The 15,965-nt window shown below is 31.0% G+C and overlaps 1 protein-coding gene across 1 annotated transcript in view; it reads right to left on the reverse strand.

The window, feature by feature from the left end:
* Positions 1-2,715: 2,715 nt before the first annotated feature.
* Positions 2,716-15,965, reverse strand: part of LOC111635601 (integrin-linked kinase-associated serine/threonine phosphatase 2C-like) — a 33,501-nt gene continuing 20,251 nt past the window's right edge. Inside the window, exons 7-8 of the mRNA XM_023380608.1 lie at positions 10,011-10,212; positions 2,716-3,004 (exon numbers count right to left, since the gene is read on the reverse strand). Coding sequence (XP_023236376.1) covers positions 2,864-3,004; positions 10,011-10,212 — 343 coding nt within the window. The 3' untranslated portion in view covers positions 2,716-2,863. The remainder of the gene's footprint in view (positions 3,005-10,010; positions 10,213-15,965) is intronic.

The raw sequence follows: 15,965 nt of genomic DNA on the forward strand, positions 1-15,965 counted from the left end.
GTTTAATTAATTAATTAATGAAATTTCGGTTGATTTTGTATTATATAAATGGTTTATTTGATTGTAATTAAAATTAATTTAAAAATTTAATCGTCTTTATACAGTTTTGACTCGTATTTTCTTATAAAAATTGATGTTTTGAGGGTTATTTAGGCTGTTTTTCTATTTAATTACAATTAAATGAAACTAAGTGCATAATTCTATTAAATTCGTACTTTATGTAAATTAGATGTTTTTTAGACCCGAATTATAAATTTATTTACATTTAACTCGGTTAAAGTACGAACGACGTGTAATTTATAATACATTTGTATACAACCGGATGTTTATATTATGTTATAAAACACTAATTTCTGTTTGTGTTAGCTCTTTTTCGTCCGTCTGTTTGTCTATCCTCATATAATTATGAATATCATAATAAATTAATTTTTTTAATGCTAAATTCGATAGATTAGCATTTTGTATAACATATATATATATATATATATGATTTTAGAATATTTTTACGTCTTTAATGACGTTTCCGAGCAATTACATTGCAATTTTTTACATCCTAACGGGAAAATCGACCACGTGATAATTACACGTGGGTGGAACACGAGTAATTCTAGATAGAAGCGATTAGATTTAGTTTAGTTTCTATAGAAATATCATTAACGTTTATAACTTTGAAATGAAGTTAAAATATTCTATTTACTTTATAATACCACTTCTAATTAAATATAATTAATGTGGTATATAATTAAGCGAAGGGTGTGGTTTAGAAGAGCCACATTTTCATTTCAAATAGCGTAGATCAAGATAAATTCACTTAAAAACATCCAATATCCGAAAACCTATTTTACTGATTGATCGATTTAGATTGATATTCGTTTTTTTTTGAGTAAATCATTAAAAAAAAAAGAACATTTTCTATAGATTTATTGAAATTAGATGCCGTATAATTTAGGCCAGATCTCGATTTGGACCTGGGGTCATCGCGTGGACTTAGAAAACAAAGTTTTTATGGGTCGAAACGTGACCCCAAAATGTTGTATTTTTAGAATATTTTAAGATCGATTTTGGTATTTTTAGATTCGGAATGAATTTTTTAAAATGGTTTTCATTTATTTTTCCCATTAAGAGAGAGGCTTGATGAAAATAAAGAAAGATAGAAAGAAAAAAAAAAAACAATGTTAATCGATCAAGTTTTTAGATTTAAGGTTCGATTTCTATCGGATTCGAAAAAATTCCGAATTTTTATTGAATTGATAACATTTTTTAGAATCAAAAATACAAGTTTAAGATGAAAAACTGGTTTTTTTTGTATTTTATTGATAAAAGTTTGTACGGATTAATCTGTGAAATTCACGCAATTTTATAGAAATAATTTGTACGAATTTAGCGGATTCAATCCTAAAAATTGCATTCTATTCATAATTTTTTTTTAATATTTTAATTTAATTTGAAGGAACAAATCAAAGGAATTCATACAAATAATCTTTTCTTTTTTTTTTTTTTTGCTGCTGTTGTGAAAAAATTAATTCTTAAAATGTCAAAAATTCATAAGTTTTTGGCATTAATTAATTTTAAAAATTCGTATGGATAAAAACAAATTTGTTTCTAAATAATTCAATTTCGTAAAAATAAAAAAACAATTACTATAGTCTTCGGGTGACCTTTTCTAATGCTTAAAAATTTATGTAATTACACTTGACCCGCTGGAAAATTTTTAAATGTGGGTCAATTCTCGACATGCAGACGGCAACGTGTGGTGTTTGTTTTTTTCCCCCGAAATATCGAGGCTCGACGAATAAACGGAAAATTTTTCTAGGTCACACATCTTTAGGTGACTCCGGTATTGTGTGCAACGCCACTCTAGGTCACACGCGCACTTACGAATATTTAAATCATCCTCATTTATTCCTGTCACGCATGGTTTCTATTCAAAAACACATATACGTACACAATCATCTTCGGAGAATTATCATTCCCATTTAGAACAAACGTCTCCACCCCTCATTAATCTTGATATTGATGGATTTAAGTGTACAGATAATTTATTTTTTCTTTCTATTGTTGAATAAATCGATAATTTTAATCAACAATTCCCTTTCTAAAGAGATTGTGGTATTTTTAGAAGTTCTAAAAAAAATGAGAGCAATTAATGTGTGGTAATCGATGAAGCAGAAACTTTGCAATTTGGTTTTTTAAATTTAACTTTCTGTGATTTTTTTTATATTATAAAGTCTGTAAGGCCCTGCTTTGACACACTCTTTTTCTCCGGTTGTTTGTATAAAAGGTGATTTAAAAGTCACGATACATAAGCAAAGAATTAGTGTTATGATGAACTTGTCTGATGTTGTGTGTCTACACAGCACATTGGTACATTTGCTGTTGTATACAGGTAACATTAGGTAGTATGTATGGAGACTTTTGATTCGTGCTGTTGTAAAAATGCATGTTCCACTTAACAAATGTGTTATAAATGTACAAAACTTAATTAAGAACACTTTATATATCGATAAAGCAAGAAATTTTTTTGATTAAATTAAATAAGATTTGCTAGATATTATAACTTGTTTATTGTCTGCAACATGCTTGACTGGTTTTTAGCACATTCTGTCAATAGTTATTTATCCTTGTACATGCAAATTCTGCAAATAGAATCTGATAAGTGTTCCTGTTGTCAGATTTTGTTTTACAAAATTTTAAAAAAATAACAGGTTTACCAAATAATGTGTAATGGATACTGTTTATTTGATAAATTTCTTACAGTAAACACGAAAGAAATTGTTAAATATATTCTGTATGTCTGGTGTGGTGAAGTTATTGTCAAATGTGAACAAAATAATTTTTTTATGGAATAACAGATGAGGTCTTCTTATTTTTGAATGGCCACGATGACCACGGTGACATTGTCGCCACTCAATTTTCGAACCGCCTCGTTGACCAGTCTGTTGCAAGCGGTCTCGTATCTTGCCTCTTCTGCCCTCTTCAGATCTGTGGCCTGGATGTTGGAATCCTGCAAAAGTAATCAAAATTCTAATTTAGTTTCTCTTGGAAAAATATTCAGTTTTTCTCTTTATGTTGTTTTTTCAAGCACATTTTAAAAACAATTAAAATTCCACAGAAGGGTAAAACTAGTTTTAAACTAGTTTTAAGTAGGGTACAAATATTTGTTGTCAGGTTTACCACTTAACAAGTTGGGTGTTTTTTGGAAATTTGATTACATTCTGTTTTACTTTGGTTTTATTATCTACACCTCCATAATTTCTCTCCTTTTTTTTTACAGTTTGTTGACTGTAAAAAAAAGAGAAATTACGGAAGTTGCACCAAATATGCAACATAATTTTTTTGTATAATTTTTCTAATTATTGTTATAATAAAAATAAAAATTATACTTAATGACTATAAATTATTTAATGCCTTTAAGTCTTTAAAGGTTTTCAAAATTATTGTATATTATAATGTTCTTCATAAAAACTTAGTATACCATAATTTTATCAGACAAGTTTTATAAAATTACAAAATAATTTATATAATTCTTTTAGAAAATTTCCTAAACCATGTACAAAAGAATGACAAAATAAATAATAATAATAATTGCAAGGATTGCTGAAAAGATAATATATAAGAAGACCAAGATGTTTATCTTGGTCTCCTTATATATATGTTACCGCTAAAGCTCGAAACTCGTTAATCTGCAGATTAACTAGCGTGATCCGTTAAAGTTGTGAAAATTGTTCTATTTCTCAAATTACCTAGATAATGTGCAGAGTATCTTGGTAATCTGCACATTACCTACTAGACACTCAGTAAAGTGAAAATAAGATCTTCGCCACAAATAAATGTACCACAAATAGGTGTGCTTGCCGCAGAAACCAATTGCTATGAAATTCAAAGTGTCACCAATCTTTAGACTGCACAATTGGATAATGTTACCTATGGTGGGTAAAATGGCAGCTCGTCTCTGATTCCAGCAAAGAGAAGAAAGGAAACAGTGAGGACGCACATTAAAACCTAACCTAACCTATTCTAATAATTTGGTTGGTAATAATTACGGTAATTTATTAAAATAGGTTAGGTTAGGACAGAATGTGTGTCCCCACTGTTTCCTTTCTTCTGTTTGCTGGAATCAGAGACGAGCTGCCATTTTACACACCATAGGTAACATTAACTGCACAATTACATCATGCGATCACCAGAAAAAGTATGATAACTTTATTATTTTTCGTCTCCGGTCCAAAAGTATGGTATTGTTGAAGTTGTCTCGGTCCCCTCAGTTCAGATAGATACTCAAAGTTCCGAAATTCCATATATGGTTATCTATATAATAACTTTCCTAATTGTATTAATATTTTAAATTGTTTGATTTTTTGTACATTTTTTAATTGGTTGATGATTGATTCTATCAACTAATTTGTCGATTGTTTCATTATATTAAATTGATTCTTTAGATATCGAAAATTAAATAAAGAACATTATGTTAATTTAAGCGTACAGAAACGTCGCTGTTGTTTCAGCAAAGATCTTATTTTCACTTTACTGACATGCGAGTGCCTAGTAGGTAATTTGCAGATTACCTAGATAATCTGCACATTACCTAAGTAATTTGAGAAATAGAACAATTTTAGCAACTTTAACGGATCACACTAGGTAATCTGCAGATTAACAAGTTTCTGAGCTTTAGCAGTAACATATATATTTTCAAATATAGGTCATAGCATATAGCCACGGGTGCCTTTACTTTGGGGTACTTGAGAACATGCCCCTCCATTTTTTTCATCTGTTCCTAATCCCAAAGGGGCTCCAAATTCCGTGATCAACAAACAACAGAAAATTCATGACTTCTAGCCAATTCTGCAAACATAAAAGAAACCAATGAACGATATTTGTCCAATGCCCCATGCAACTATTTTTACGTAATTTGTTTCTTGTATATTGACCAAAACCAGAAGGTCAAGTTAGCCACCTTGTGGGAGCACCAATCTGATGCTGAATCATAGATCAGTGATCATAGAGGGAACAGAAATGCTTCTCTAATAATGCATAGAAGCAAAAAATAGAAAATAATATAGAAATTCTAAAAAGCATTATAGTTATTAATGGCTGGGAAAGAGAGGAATTGCTTTTCATGGGCATAAAAAAGAAAATTTTGAGTCTTGTCAAGTTTGTGCCAAGACAGATGTGATGTTTAAGCAGCATTTGGAAGTAACAAAAAAAAAAACAGGTAAGTATTTTGGTTCAGAATGAATTAATTCAGGTCAGGAATGCAAAAATTAATTTTAGAAAAGATCATTGAAACTGTAATTGTACAGGAAGAATTTCTTAGATTTGTTGAAATGTCAAGATCCATTGGCCAAAGCCAATGGATCTTGACATTTCAACAAATCTAACAAGTGTGACGTTTGTTGATCACGGAATTTGGAGCCCCTTTGGGATTAGGAACAGATGAAAAAAATGGAGGGGCATGTTCTCAAGTACCCCAAAAAAATCAAAAAAATAACAGCTGCATGGAATCCTCTATTAGAAATATGTTGAGTAGTACAGAAAGTTGTCAAGTTTATTAACAAATCTGCTAAATGTAAGTTAGTATTTTTTAAATGCCAAAATGACATCACCTCGGATGAAAGTGTTAATGATGTCAATGACAACACTCATCTGTCATTACTAAACTAACAGTTTAGTAATGACAGATTAGTAATGACAGTTTAGTAATGACATCTGTCATTACTAAACTGTTAGTTTAGTAATGTCAGATGAGTGTAGAAAGCCAATTCCAGCACCAACATTGAAACAGATGAGTGATGATATACATGAAACAGATAAAGGAAAGTGGGATTACACAAAACTATTAATGCTGTGTGAAACACATTAGTTATGAAGAGTTGAAAGCATATCTCAATTTTTAGATGTATTTTGCTGTGCAAATGTGCTTAGAACACCTGAAAGTGGAAAAGCATTTGCTCATCTGAAATCAATAACCACTAGATTTAAGTAAAGTTAGACTCTTCAGAATCATGTCCTTATCTTTGTTTACTTCATCTTCAGCATAATCTGCAAAGAATTGACACAGAATTACTGAATAGATCCCATATGCAATACTGCACATATAACATCAATGTTAGTATAAATTTTTCACTGCCAGTAATTTTCAGACATCCTATATATTAATTCCCTTGATTAAAATTAAGAGAAATAAAAATCATACAGATCTGCCTGCTATTATTGCCTATTCATTCTTTTTAGGTATGATAAAAGAATAGTTGACATAAAAGTAGGACTTTTCAATTTCAAATGTAGAAATATTTTCTGTAATATATAAAAGTAAATATTTGTTTCACATGTTGACACGTCACATTGTGATATTGTAACACCTATGGAATTTCAAAATCAATTACTCTCATTATTAAATAATTGTTGTTTTCAAAATTCCAAAAAAATTCACTAGAAAAACCAGATTAGAAAAATATAATTCCACAAACAATAGCACAAATAGATTATACTAGTCAACACAACAATAAAATATAAGAAACAACAGCTGTAAAATCTGCCATTTACAAATGAAAAGTTTATGAAGAACTACTTGTTAAATCATTTTCTGGTGCTAACTACTTCTATACTGCAGTTTTCAAACTAAAACATTAAACTTATATTTCAACAGTACATTGAATTTCAAAATTAAATTCCTTTCATTCTTTTTTATGACTAACTTTTACAACAAAAATCAAAATCTTTAATGTTTTGTAAATATTTATTTAAAAACTTTAAAGTTCATTTGATATTTATGAACTTAAAAAAAAAAAGCAATTACTGTATTTTTCATCTTAAGATACACCATTGTATTGAACACATCAACTTTTCATATTGATTATTTTTGGGAAAAATTCTTCTTTATAGTATAAGACATATTCAGATCATAGAATGCATTATAATTTACAGAAAAATTTTAGATCTTATAAAGGGAAAAAATATGGTTGATTTATTTTTAAATAATAAAAAGTTTACTGGGAAAGATACCACCCATTTCTCTTATCTTCAGTATATATGTTACTGTGAAAGACCAAAATTAGAGAATGTCAACACATACAAAATATGTTGGTGAAAGTCCGAATATTTGGTTATTATTATTATACATTCGAACAATCGCCGGTGTTATGTCAACAAACACAGATAAGCTTTGATGGAGGTCAAAACGACACCTGTGACGCCGATGTCGACAGAGAGGCGACAGTCTGTCGCCAAATACTTTATGGATAGCCAGAGGTAGGACATGGTCGTACCTCTTTTTCTGGCAACAGTTTGGTGGAAACTGCTCACTTTGTCACTGGATGGCATTTTTGATCTTTTGATCCCATGAGGTGGGGATCAGTTTGTCAGGTCGAGTGGCGGAGGATGAGAGGGGTTGTCGGTAAGGTGTCAGTGATATCTGAATAAAAGACACCATTAACAGAACAGTTCGTAATCATGTAATAACGTAATCAGTTCGTAATCACATAATAACATAATCAGTTTGTAATTTGTAAAGAAAAGTTATAAGAAGCACCTGCAACTAATTTGAAAAGTGGAGGGCAAGGCTATACATGCTGTCATTGCAAAAAGAAGTGTTCCATGAATAAATGCAGTTGTAAAAGCAAGGAACTCTTGTGCAATTCAAAGTGCCATAACAGTTTAAGTTGTTACAATAAATAAGATTGTATAACGTTGATCACATAATATACGTGTAAGTTTATTATTGTATTATTTTCTTTAATGATTAAGAATGCACTGTTCGTTTTAGGTTCAACAGTTTATTTACATATGCTGTTAATTAAGCTTTCTCCTATTAAAATATTGCATTTTTGTCTTAACGTAATAAAAATATGTTTATTCAACATTCACCATCAGTACATGCTGAATGTCGACATTTGCTGGTGTAAGTGAGAAATAACGATATTTAGCAAATATTTCATACATACATGAAACGACTGTGTGAATGCTGACATCCACAGGAGAATGTTGACATTTGCCAGATATTGGTCATTCACAGTAACATATATACAAAATTTTGAAGTTACCAAAGAATTCAGTTTTATCTATTAAACTGGTTTCAAAAAACGGAGGAAACTGGTTTCATTACAGAAAATGAAATCATCAAGAATAGCAACAATTAAATATAATTATATTAACAATTAAATATTCTTTAATAACTAAAATATAACAAGATTACAAATTTATTATTAAAGATTAATATAAATTTCAGTAATTTATTTTAATTAATGGAAATGTTATTTTAAAAGTTAACTCCAAAAAATATCAGTACAACATTCTATGATAAAAAATAATGCTTATTCACTCATTAATACACTTCCATAATTATACACATATGCAAGGTTCCAAAAACGGGTTGAAATTAAACATTTATTATTAGAAATTTATTAAAACGAAACTAGAAAAAATCGTCTATTGTTAAAAACCGATCAAAGATCGAATTAGTTGTGTTAGTCATATGAAACCGCGACGAGAGAAAAAAAAAACGCCATTGATGTAAATGGAACTTAATAATATTAAATGATTAATAATTGTAAACAAACGACCTCTAGTAGAGATGGACCTTTGAAGAGTCGCTCATATACACATAATTAGAACATAGAAATTTTGAAAAGAGGAAAGATTAATGACGAAAAAGGACATCGCGTCGTGTTGTTAAATTTCAAAAACGTCACAGACTAGACAACAGTGGTGGAAAATATGAGCGCAAGTTTCAAAGTTCCATCAACATTTTGCATCCAGAATAACGGATGGTGTCAAGTAGATTCTTCAAGGCAGATCTTTCTCGTGACTCGAAAAAGGAATTGACTTTCGCTTAGAGACAGACGAGGGAGCCAATCAGAATAAACAAATTAGAGAACGGAGATTGATATAATCCCCGATCTTGAAGAACAGAGGGACTTCTTCCGTAAACCTGCACTCCAGAAAGTCCAAAGCGAAAAACTCACTGTGTGTTGACGCACAGAAGACGAAGATTCCGCACTAGTGATCATCGAGAGAGCTGTGCCACCGACGCTTACCGACAAGTCTCCTTACCTGCCGCAGCCCCGGGGCCCATCTCCGAGGGACGATAGAAAAACATTCTCGACACTTAAAACTTACGAACATTTAATTGGTTAAGGAACTTTGTGCATAGTGTAAGTTATTTCCTGTTAAATTAAACAGATTTTTGTCAGATACTTGTCATCCGTGTCTCCTCCGCCATACCCACACACGAACGACCCTAGATCATCCTGACGCGGGATTAACAATTCCCCCCGGAAGTCGGCGAACTTACACATATAATATTAAAGACAAATATACCCAGACCTCCATATTACAAAGTTCTACGTAATGTACCTCTTGTTTTTTTAATGTTGCTTAATTTTTGTATAATGAACTTTTAAAGGTCAGATGAAATAATAATAAAATTTTATTTATTGATAAATGTTAAAATTTGTTAAATTATTAATTTCTACAATTATTGCTACAAGATGGCCATTATGAGTATTATACTGTACTGTATTCATAATGAAGTTAAAATGTCTATAGCAAGGGATAATTTCAAATAACCTGGGTATGTTCAAAACTGTAAGAAATGGCTTTTGTCAAACAGAAAACATTCTGGATGGAATCTCTGATTATCTATATCAGTGTTTAACAAACTATGTTCTGTGAAACTTATCAAAATTAATATGAGGCTGGAATGGTTTTAAATGCTGTCACATGTATAGTGCAGCTGTCTGATTTTCAAACATGTTTGAAAATCAGGCATTTCACTTTACATACAAATTGTACTGTTAAGGCCAGCATGCACTGGTCTTGACTCGGCCATTGGCTAACAGCTGCCTGTGGTTGTCAACTTCTCCAAGCATGACTGAAGTACAGAGGCATCTATTCTAGGAAATGTGTGGTCCACAAGCAATATTAATCAAAAACTATAAAAATGAGTAGTCACAAGAAGCAGCAAGTACTTATGTAGACACATCTAGGAGTGGACACAGCAGCAAAAATATTACCTCTAAAGTTTTCATGACTATGGATATAACTTCTTGTGATGTAAAAACTTTCCATAAACCATCACATGCAAGAAGTATAAAACTATCATTATGTGTCAGCTGACAGCGTCTAACATCCGGCAAGCAGATGACACCACTTGTCTTGAACTGTCCATCTCCAAACGAACGAGAAACTTCCAATACACCCATTACTCGTCCATCTCTATACAATAAATATTTTATTTTCAGTTTTAATATTCCTCTACAGTAAATTATATATCATACATAACATTTATATATTGTAATTATTATTAAAAATACAAACATTGTTTATAATATATCAAATTATATTTAAAGAAAAATTTCTCTAAACTACAGGTATATCTCAAGTTACATCTTACATTGTTCTTGATTATATGTCATTTGTCAAAAAAATTTATGAAAAATAAGTCAAGTAAGTCATTTTATTCAACTTTATGTCTGTCTGTTCCACAAATATTGAAATCGTAATATTAGAAAATTGTTAAAAGCACATAAAATCATATTAAAATACATACATTTACAGTAAATGTTAATATAATCATCACAAATCATAGAGAACAAAATATGAAAATATGGGATACCATGGGCCAAGGTTTAATCCCTTCTGACCACTTACTCGGCAACAGTCTGCAAGGACTGCTCAAGTTGGCTTTTTATCAATTGGTGAGGGAGGTGAGCAAGTCGGAAGATGTCCTTTCGGAGACAGGAGACAGGTTTAACAAAATAATGAAATAAAGGTTTATTATATGGCTAACACTAAAATACAGGAGACTAAACAGAATTGCATGCTTATATCTCTAGGCTATTTAGGCTAGATGCAATTAACATAAGATTACAAAGTCTATGATTGACAACTGCTTAGTCTATTCTATGACAGCTTTGCCAACTTCTGTTATGAGAGAGAGAGTTCGCAGTCTGCTGATAATCACCTCTAAAGTTGGAGGAGTGCTATATGCGGCAATAACAGTTCTTTATGGAAGCGTTCAGCATTGTTGCTGTCTTCTACCGGTGTCTTCTCCTAGGACTATGTCTAGTCCGTTGCATGGAGGTGCGGGAAATGGGGAACCACTAAGACCAAATATAACTTTTGTGTGCAAACTCTTGAGCTTCTGGTGGCTTGCACCTTTTACACGATTGTTGTGGGAAATCTAACACGTGATTGACCTTTGTTGACAATGACGATGCAATCTTGACAGCCACTTGTCAACTTTCCCACTGACTTGTTACTACAACCGGTGACCTCTGATCTAATTTCTACTTCTCCGTTTTTTTTTTTTCTAATAAAGATATTTACATTTTGAAAACAATTAACATTACATTTTTGATTTTAAGAGCCCCGTAAAAATCTGCAGGCTCACAAAAACATCTGTGACTTTGTGTTGTCATCTTATTTATTGGTCTTTAAGAGCTCAATATTGGCATTTTCCATGGTAGTTCCAATATCTACTTTTTGGTGTCATTGCCAGTGCCACTCATTATTGGTAAATTTAACATAAATTAGTTTATTTTTTACTATCGCAAAATAATTTTAATAACTGTATTTGTTATTTAACCTTACAAAATCATCTTATTTTATAATGTCTTAGAGCAAACCACATTCACAAATAAAGAGTCAGTGATGTACTTTAAACATCGCCAAATTGTAAACATGTATATTTATTTACAACTATGTACTGTATGTACTGTACCATATATGTATTTGTAAATTTAGATTACTTTTTTTCTGTACTATATTAAAAACTAAAATTTGTTTGTAAGCTTAAAATAAATTCTTCTTAATCATATATTATTAAAAATGCATTTATAAATAAAATACAGAACTGGGAATGGTTATTTGTGGTTTAGCCTAGTGTAAGTTCAGCGACAAGTAAGTTCAGAAACAAGTAAATTCGACTTATGTCGAGTTTACTTGTTTCTGAACTTACTTGTTTTTCGACTTAAGTCGTCTCTCCTGGAACCAATTACCAACATAAGGCGAGGTATACCTGTATCTCAAATAGTTTCAGCTTATATTTTATGTATAACATTAATAAAAATATTTTTTATTTTGAAATTAAGTTAAAGAATTTTATCTGTGCATATTCTTTATCCAGTAAAAGTAAATAGAAGATGCATAGAAGATAAATAGAATATTCTTCAAATCCTAGTTACAACATTTAAATTGAATAGATTTATACAAAAATTAGATTAAAATAAGTTTATTTGAATATTTTTAATTAATATATACTGAAAATAAGTCTGTTAAATAATTTGAAAATTGTTATAAGTTATAACTGTTGATTGATTAAAATTTATATAATTTTATTTTTAGTTAATTTGCTTTTCATTTTTGTAAATTACATTACACCCATACCTCGCTTTATGGCCTAGATACGTTCCACGAAACTTGGCCGCAAAGCGAAAAGCCATATAAGGAATCAATTATTCTAATACAAATTCATACAAATTCAATGGGATCGGTTCCAAATTTATTAAATATGTAACATGGTTTATCATTCAAAATGCATTTTATCTTTTTATTTCATTTAAATCAAAAATACATACATAAGAAGTACATACATTTGTACATAAAATAATAACAGACTCCAAAAACCAACAATAATCTATAAACAAAAATGAAACAACTTCATGTTACATAAAATATGTGTATGTTTACATACATAATTTTTTTAAAATGGCTTTAATCTGAAGACGATGAAGAAATGGTAACCTGCAGATCACTGTCGTCATCATTTTTTGCTGGTAAGGATGGACCTGGCTTAAAAAAATTGTCCACCGTTGTTTGTCTTGCCTTCTTGTCTATTTCGTTCTTCAGTAATAAATATGTACATAAAACACTCACGGGCAAGTCTAAACCAGCCGCTTTATGAGCACACACTGAATAACGCTCGTAAACAAGAGGAAATAGAAAAGAGTGTGCATCGAGATTGCGCTTGCGAAGATTGGCAACATGTAGATATATCAACATCAAAAAAAAGTTTTTTTTGCCGTTATAGCGAAACATTTTAGGCCATAAATCGAAAACGTGCCTTAATCGAAGAGGGCCGTTATAGTGAAATGCCGTATAAAAAGCGACCGTATAGCGAGGTATGGGTGTACTATGCATATATATGTTATGGTCAATGTTCGAAGTGTAGCCAATTCATGAAATATAAAGAATTTACAACCACTTTGGGCTTTGGCCAGCCAATTCACATTAGTCAAATACCACATATTGTTCTATATAACATATGTAGATGATAGCATCATTATTTATGAAAATAATTTAGTTAACTTAGATAATCTTGTGGATATTATAAATAAAATAGACAGTTTGAGATAGAAAAAGAAAGTAATAATACGATACCATTTTTAGATATAATAAAGAGAAAAAATGATAAATTTTACAAAAATATGAAAAAGAATGCAATGTACAAAACAAAATCAACTATTATTCTGAAATACAAGTATATATAAAGAAAAATACTTTTAATTTATATATAGACAAATATAACACAGGATCACTAATGAAGAAATAAAACAGAAAGAAATATCCAAAATCATAAACATGTACAGTACATAATGAATGAATAACCAAGAGATTATTAAAAATTGTTAAAATCTTGAACAAAAAATCCAAGAAACAATTAGAGAAGAAAAATTGAGAATTTCTGGGCAGTATTAAAGTTCCAACATAAAAGACATTTTTGAGAATAGTATGAGAATAGACAATAGGTGGCACAACTACTTTGGTGTTAATATCATAAGTAGTTCAGTTGTCCAATTTATGACTACTCTTAGGCAGAGGCTGTATAGCCTAGTAGCTCAAGCCCTACCAGCTCATAACCAACCAAGAAATCATACATAAGTGGTCAGATAAGTTCATTACGTTAATGTACAGTACAAGCAAATTTGATATGGTAATAATCAATTGGATACAAAAACTGAATGGTAGATTATAATTAATTTCTTGTATAAGATATGCCTTAAAATTAATGGATCTAATGTAACTTTATAGACTGGTGCAGGGTGCAACTAAAATGGTGATACGGGAGTGTATTATGCATGTTCATGCAATTATTAAAGTTTCAATACCACTCCAAATGGAGAAAGGTAGCTAAGAATTTTATAAAATTAGTTGTGGATTTAATTAAATTTAGACTAAAATGTATGATAATTAATACGTCAACATTTGGTACGGAGTACTGTATGTACTTGATAGTTTGGAAGAGGTAGTGGGGCTTGGTGAAGTATGAGATGTAATAAAGCCATAAAGATCTTTGACAGCAGCATCTTTGAAACTACATCCCTTTTAGATATCCCACTGTGTTGCATAATATGGTCTCAAGATGTTCATTTGTAAAGTTGTCAACAACTAAGTGTACAGTTTTAAACATTTTGATTGTTAATAGTTTATAATTTTAACATTTTGTAAGTGTGAATCTTGTAATAACTTCTTTAGGAAAATTTTTGTCTTATATTTTATAAATGTCATTCACCTAACAGAAGAGGGCCATTAACATCAGAGGCCAAAATGCCTTTTAGGATATTGTAAAGTACTATATTATTTTTCCAACTTTTCCAACGATTATCGACACAACTGTGTGCCGGAAATAGCCGTTCCCTAACGGGTACTTTATACGGATTCGCGTTAGTATGCCAGGCCTGGACTTTAAGCGTGCACCGAATTAAATAATGACAAAGTTTGTCAAAAACAATTCAAATATTTAATAAAAGTTCTAGTAATAAACTATATACAATATTTAGTAAAAGTCAAGTAACAATTTATTCAATGAAAATCAATAAGAATCAACCCGACAAAACTCAATCAATCTATTTTCTAACTTAATTCTATTCCCCTTTGGAATTCAACAAAATTTCAAAGACTTAATTTATATACAATATTTCTTATGAATTAAAGATCCTAATCGTCACCTCAATATACTAGGAACCCTTTTCCTCAACTCTCAAGACTTTCTCTAATCTTTGATCCACAATTCGAATAACTTCAAAAGCGCCTTGGAACTATTTTATCCTATCGGACACCTCTCTTTCGTTTGCTGCTACGAATCTCACTAAGCTCATTGATAACAGAAGCTCTCCTCGTCCATCTTCACTTGAGATTCGGACTTTATACTGTGAGGTGACGTCACAACTCTGAATGCGATCACTCCCCTCATTTACATACTTATTTGCTAACAATAAACTTTTTCTATTTCTCTGGCAGCCTATTTTCCGACAATACTCGCTAACCTTTTACATTATTCTTTTTGACAATTTTCGGGATGTTTTTATTCTTTAAGGTTTAGCGAGTCCCTAAGTTGTGCTTGTGGGGTCTCTCCCCTTTCTCGGTGCAGACTTACTTTTTTCCGCTCGGGAGTGCAAGGGTGCGTGAGTTTTTTCTACGGCGCTTTTCTCTCGTTGGTGAATTGGTTTCTCTTCTATTTTTAAGTTTCTAAGTAGAATGGTGAGGAAACCTTCATCCTAACAAAACATAAGCCCCAAACAAAAATATAATAAAAAGCAAAATAAAAGTAAATAAAAATAATGCTCGGACTTGGTTCCTTACAATACATACAAGGCATTAATAGTTTCAGGTGTGTGATAACCCTTTCATTGTAATAATATTCTATGTATGTGTAATAGAGTATACAGTAATACCCTGAACTTACGCGATAGGTGGGACTGAGCAATAACCACATAAGTCAAATTTGCGTAAGTCGGGGTATAATTTCGCATATAAATACATACAGTAGACCCCCGCTATAACGCTTAGATACGTTCCACGCTAACCGAAAATTACGTTGTAGGAACGATTAAATACATGAGCCAATCGCAGCCCGATAGGTGGGAACTTTACGGACTAAGGCTGTTCGAAAGGTTTTCTTCTATAAAATTAACCGATTCTAGACTAATTCGACTCAACATTTCCAAAACACGTATAATTTTTTGGGA

This window comes from Centruroides sculpturatus, unplaced genomic scaffold (genome assembly GCF_000671375.1).
Source record: "Centruroides sculpturatus isolate CEXI.00-Female unplaced genomic scaffold, Cexi_2.0 scaffold867, whole genome shotgun sequence".
In the NCBI taxonomy this organism is placed as follows: domain Eukaryota; kingdom Metazoa; phylum Arthropoda; class Arachnida; order Scorpiones; family Buthidae; genus Centruroides; species Centruroides sculpturatus.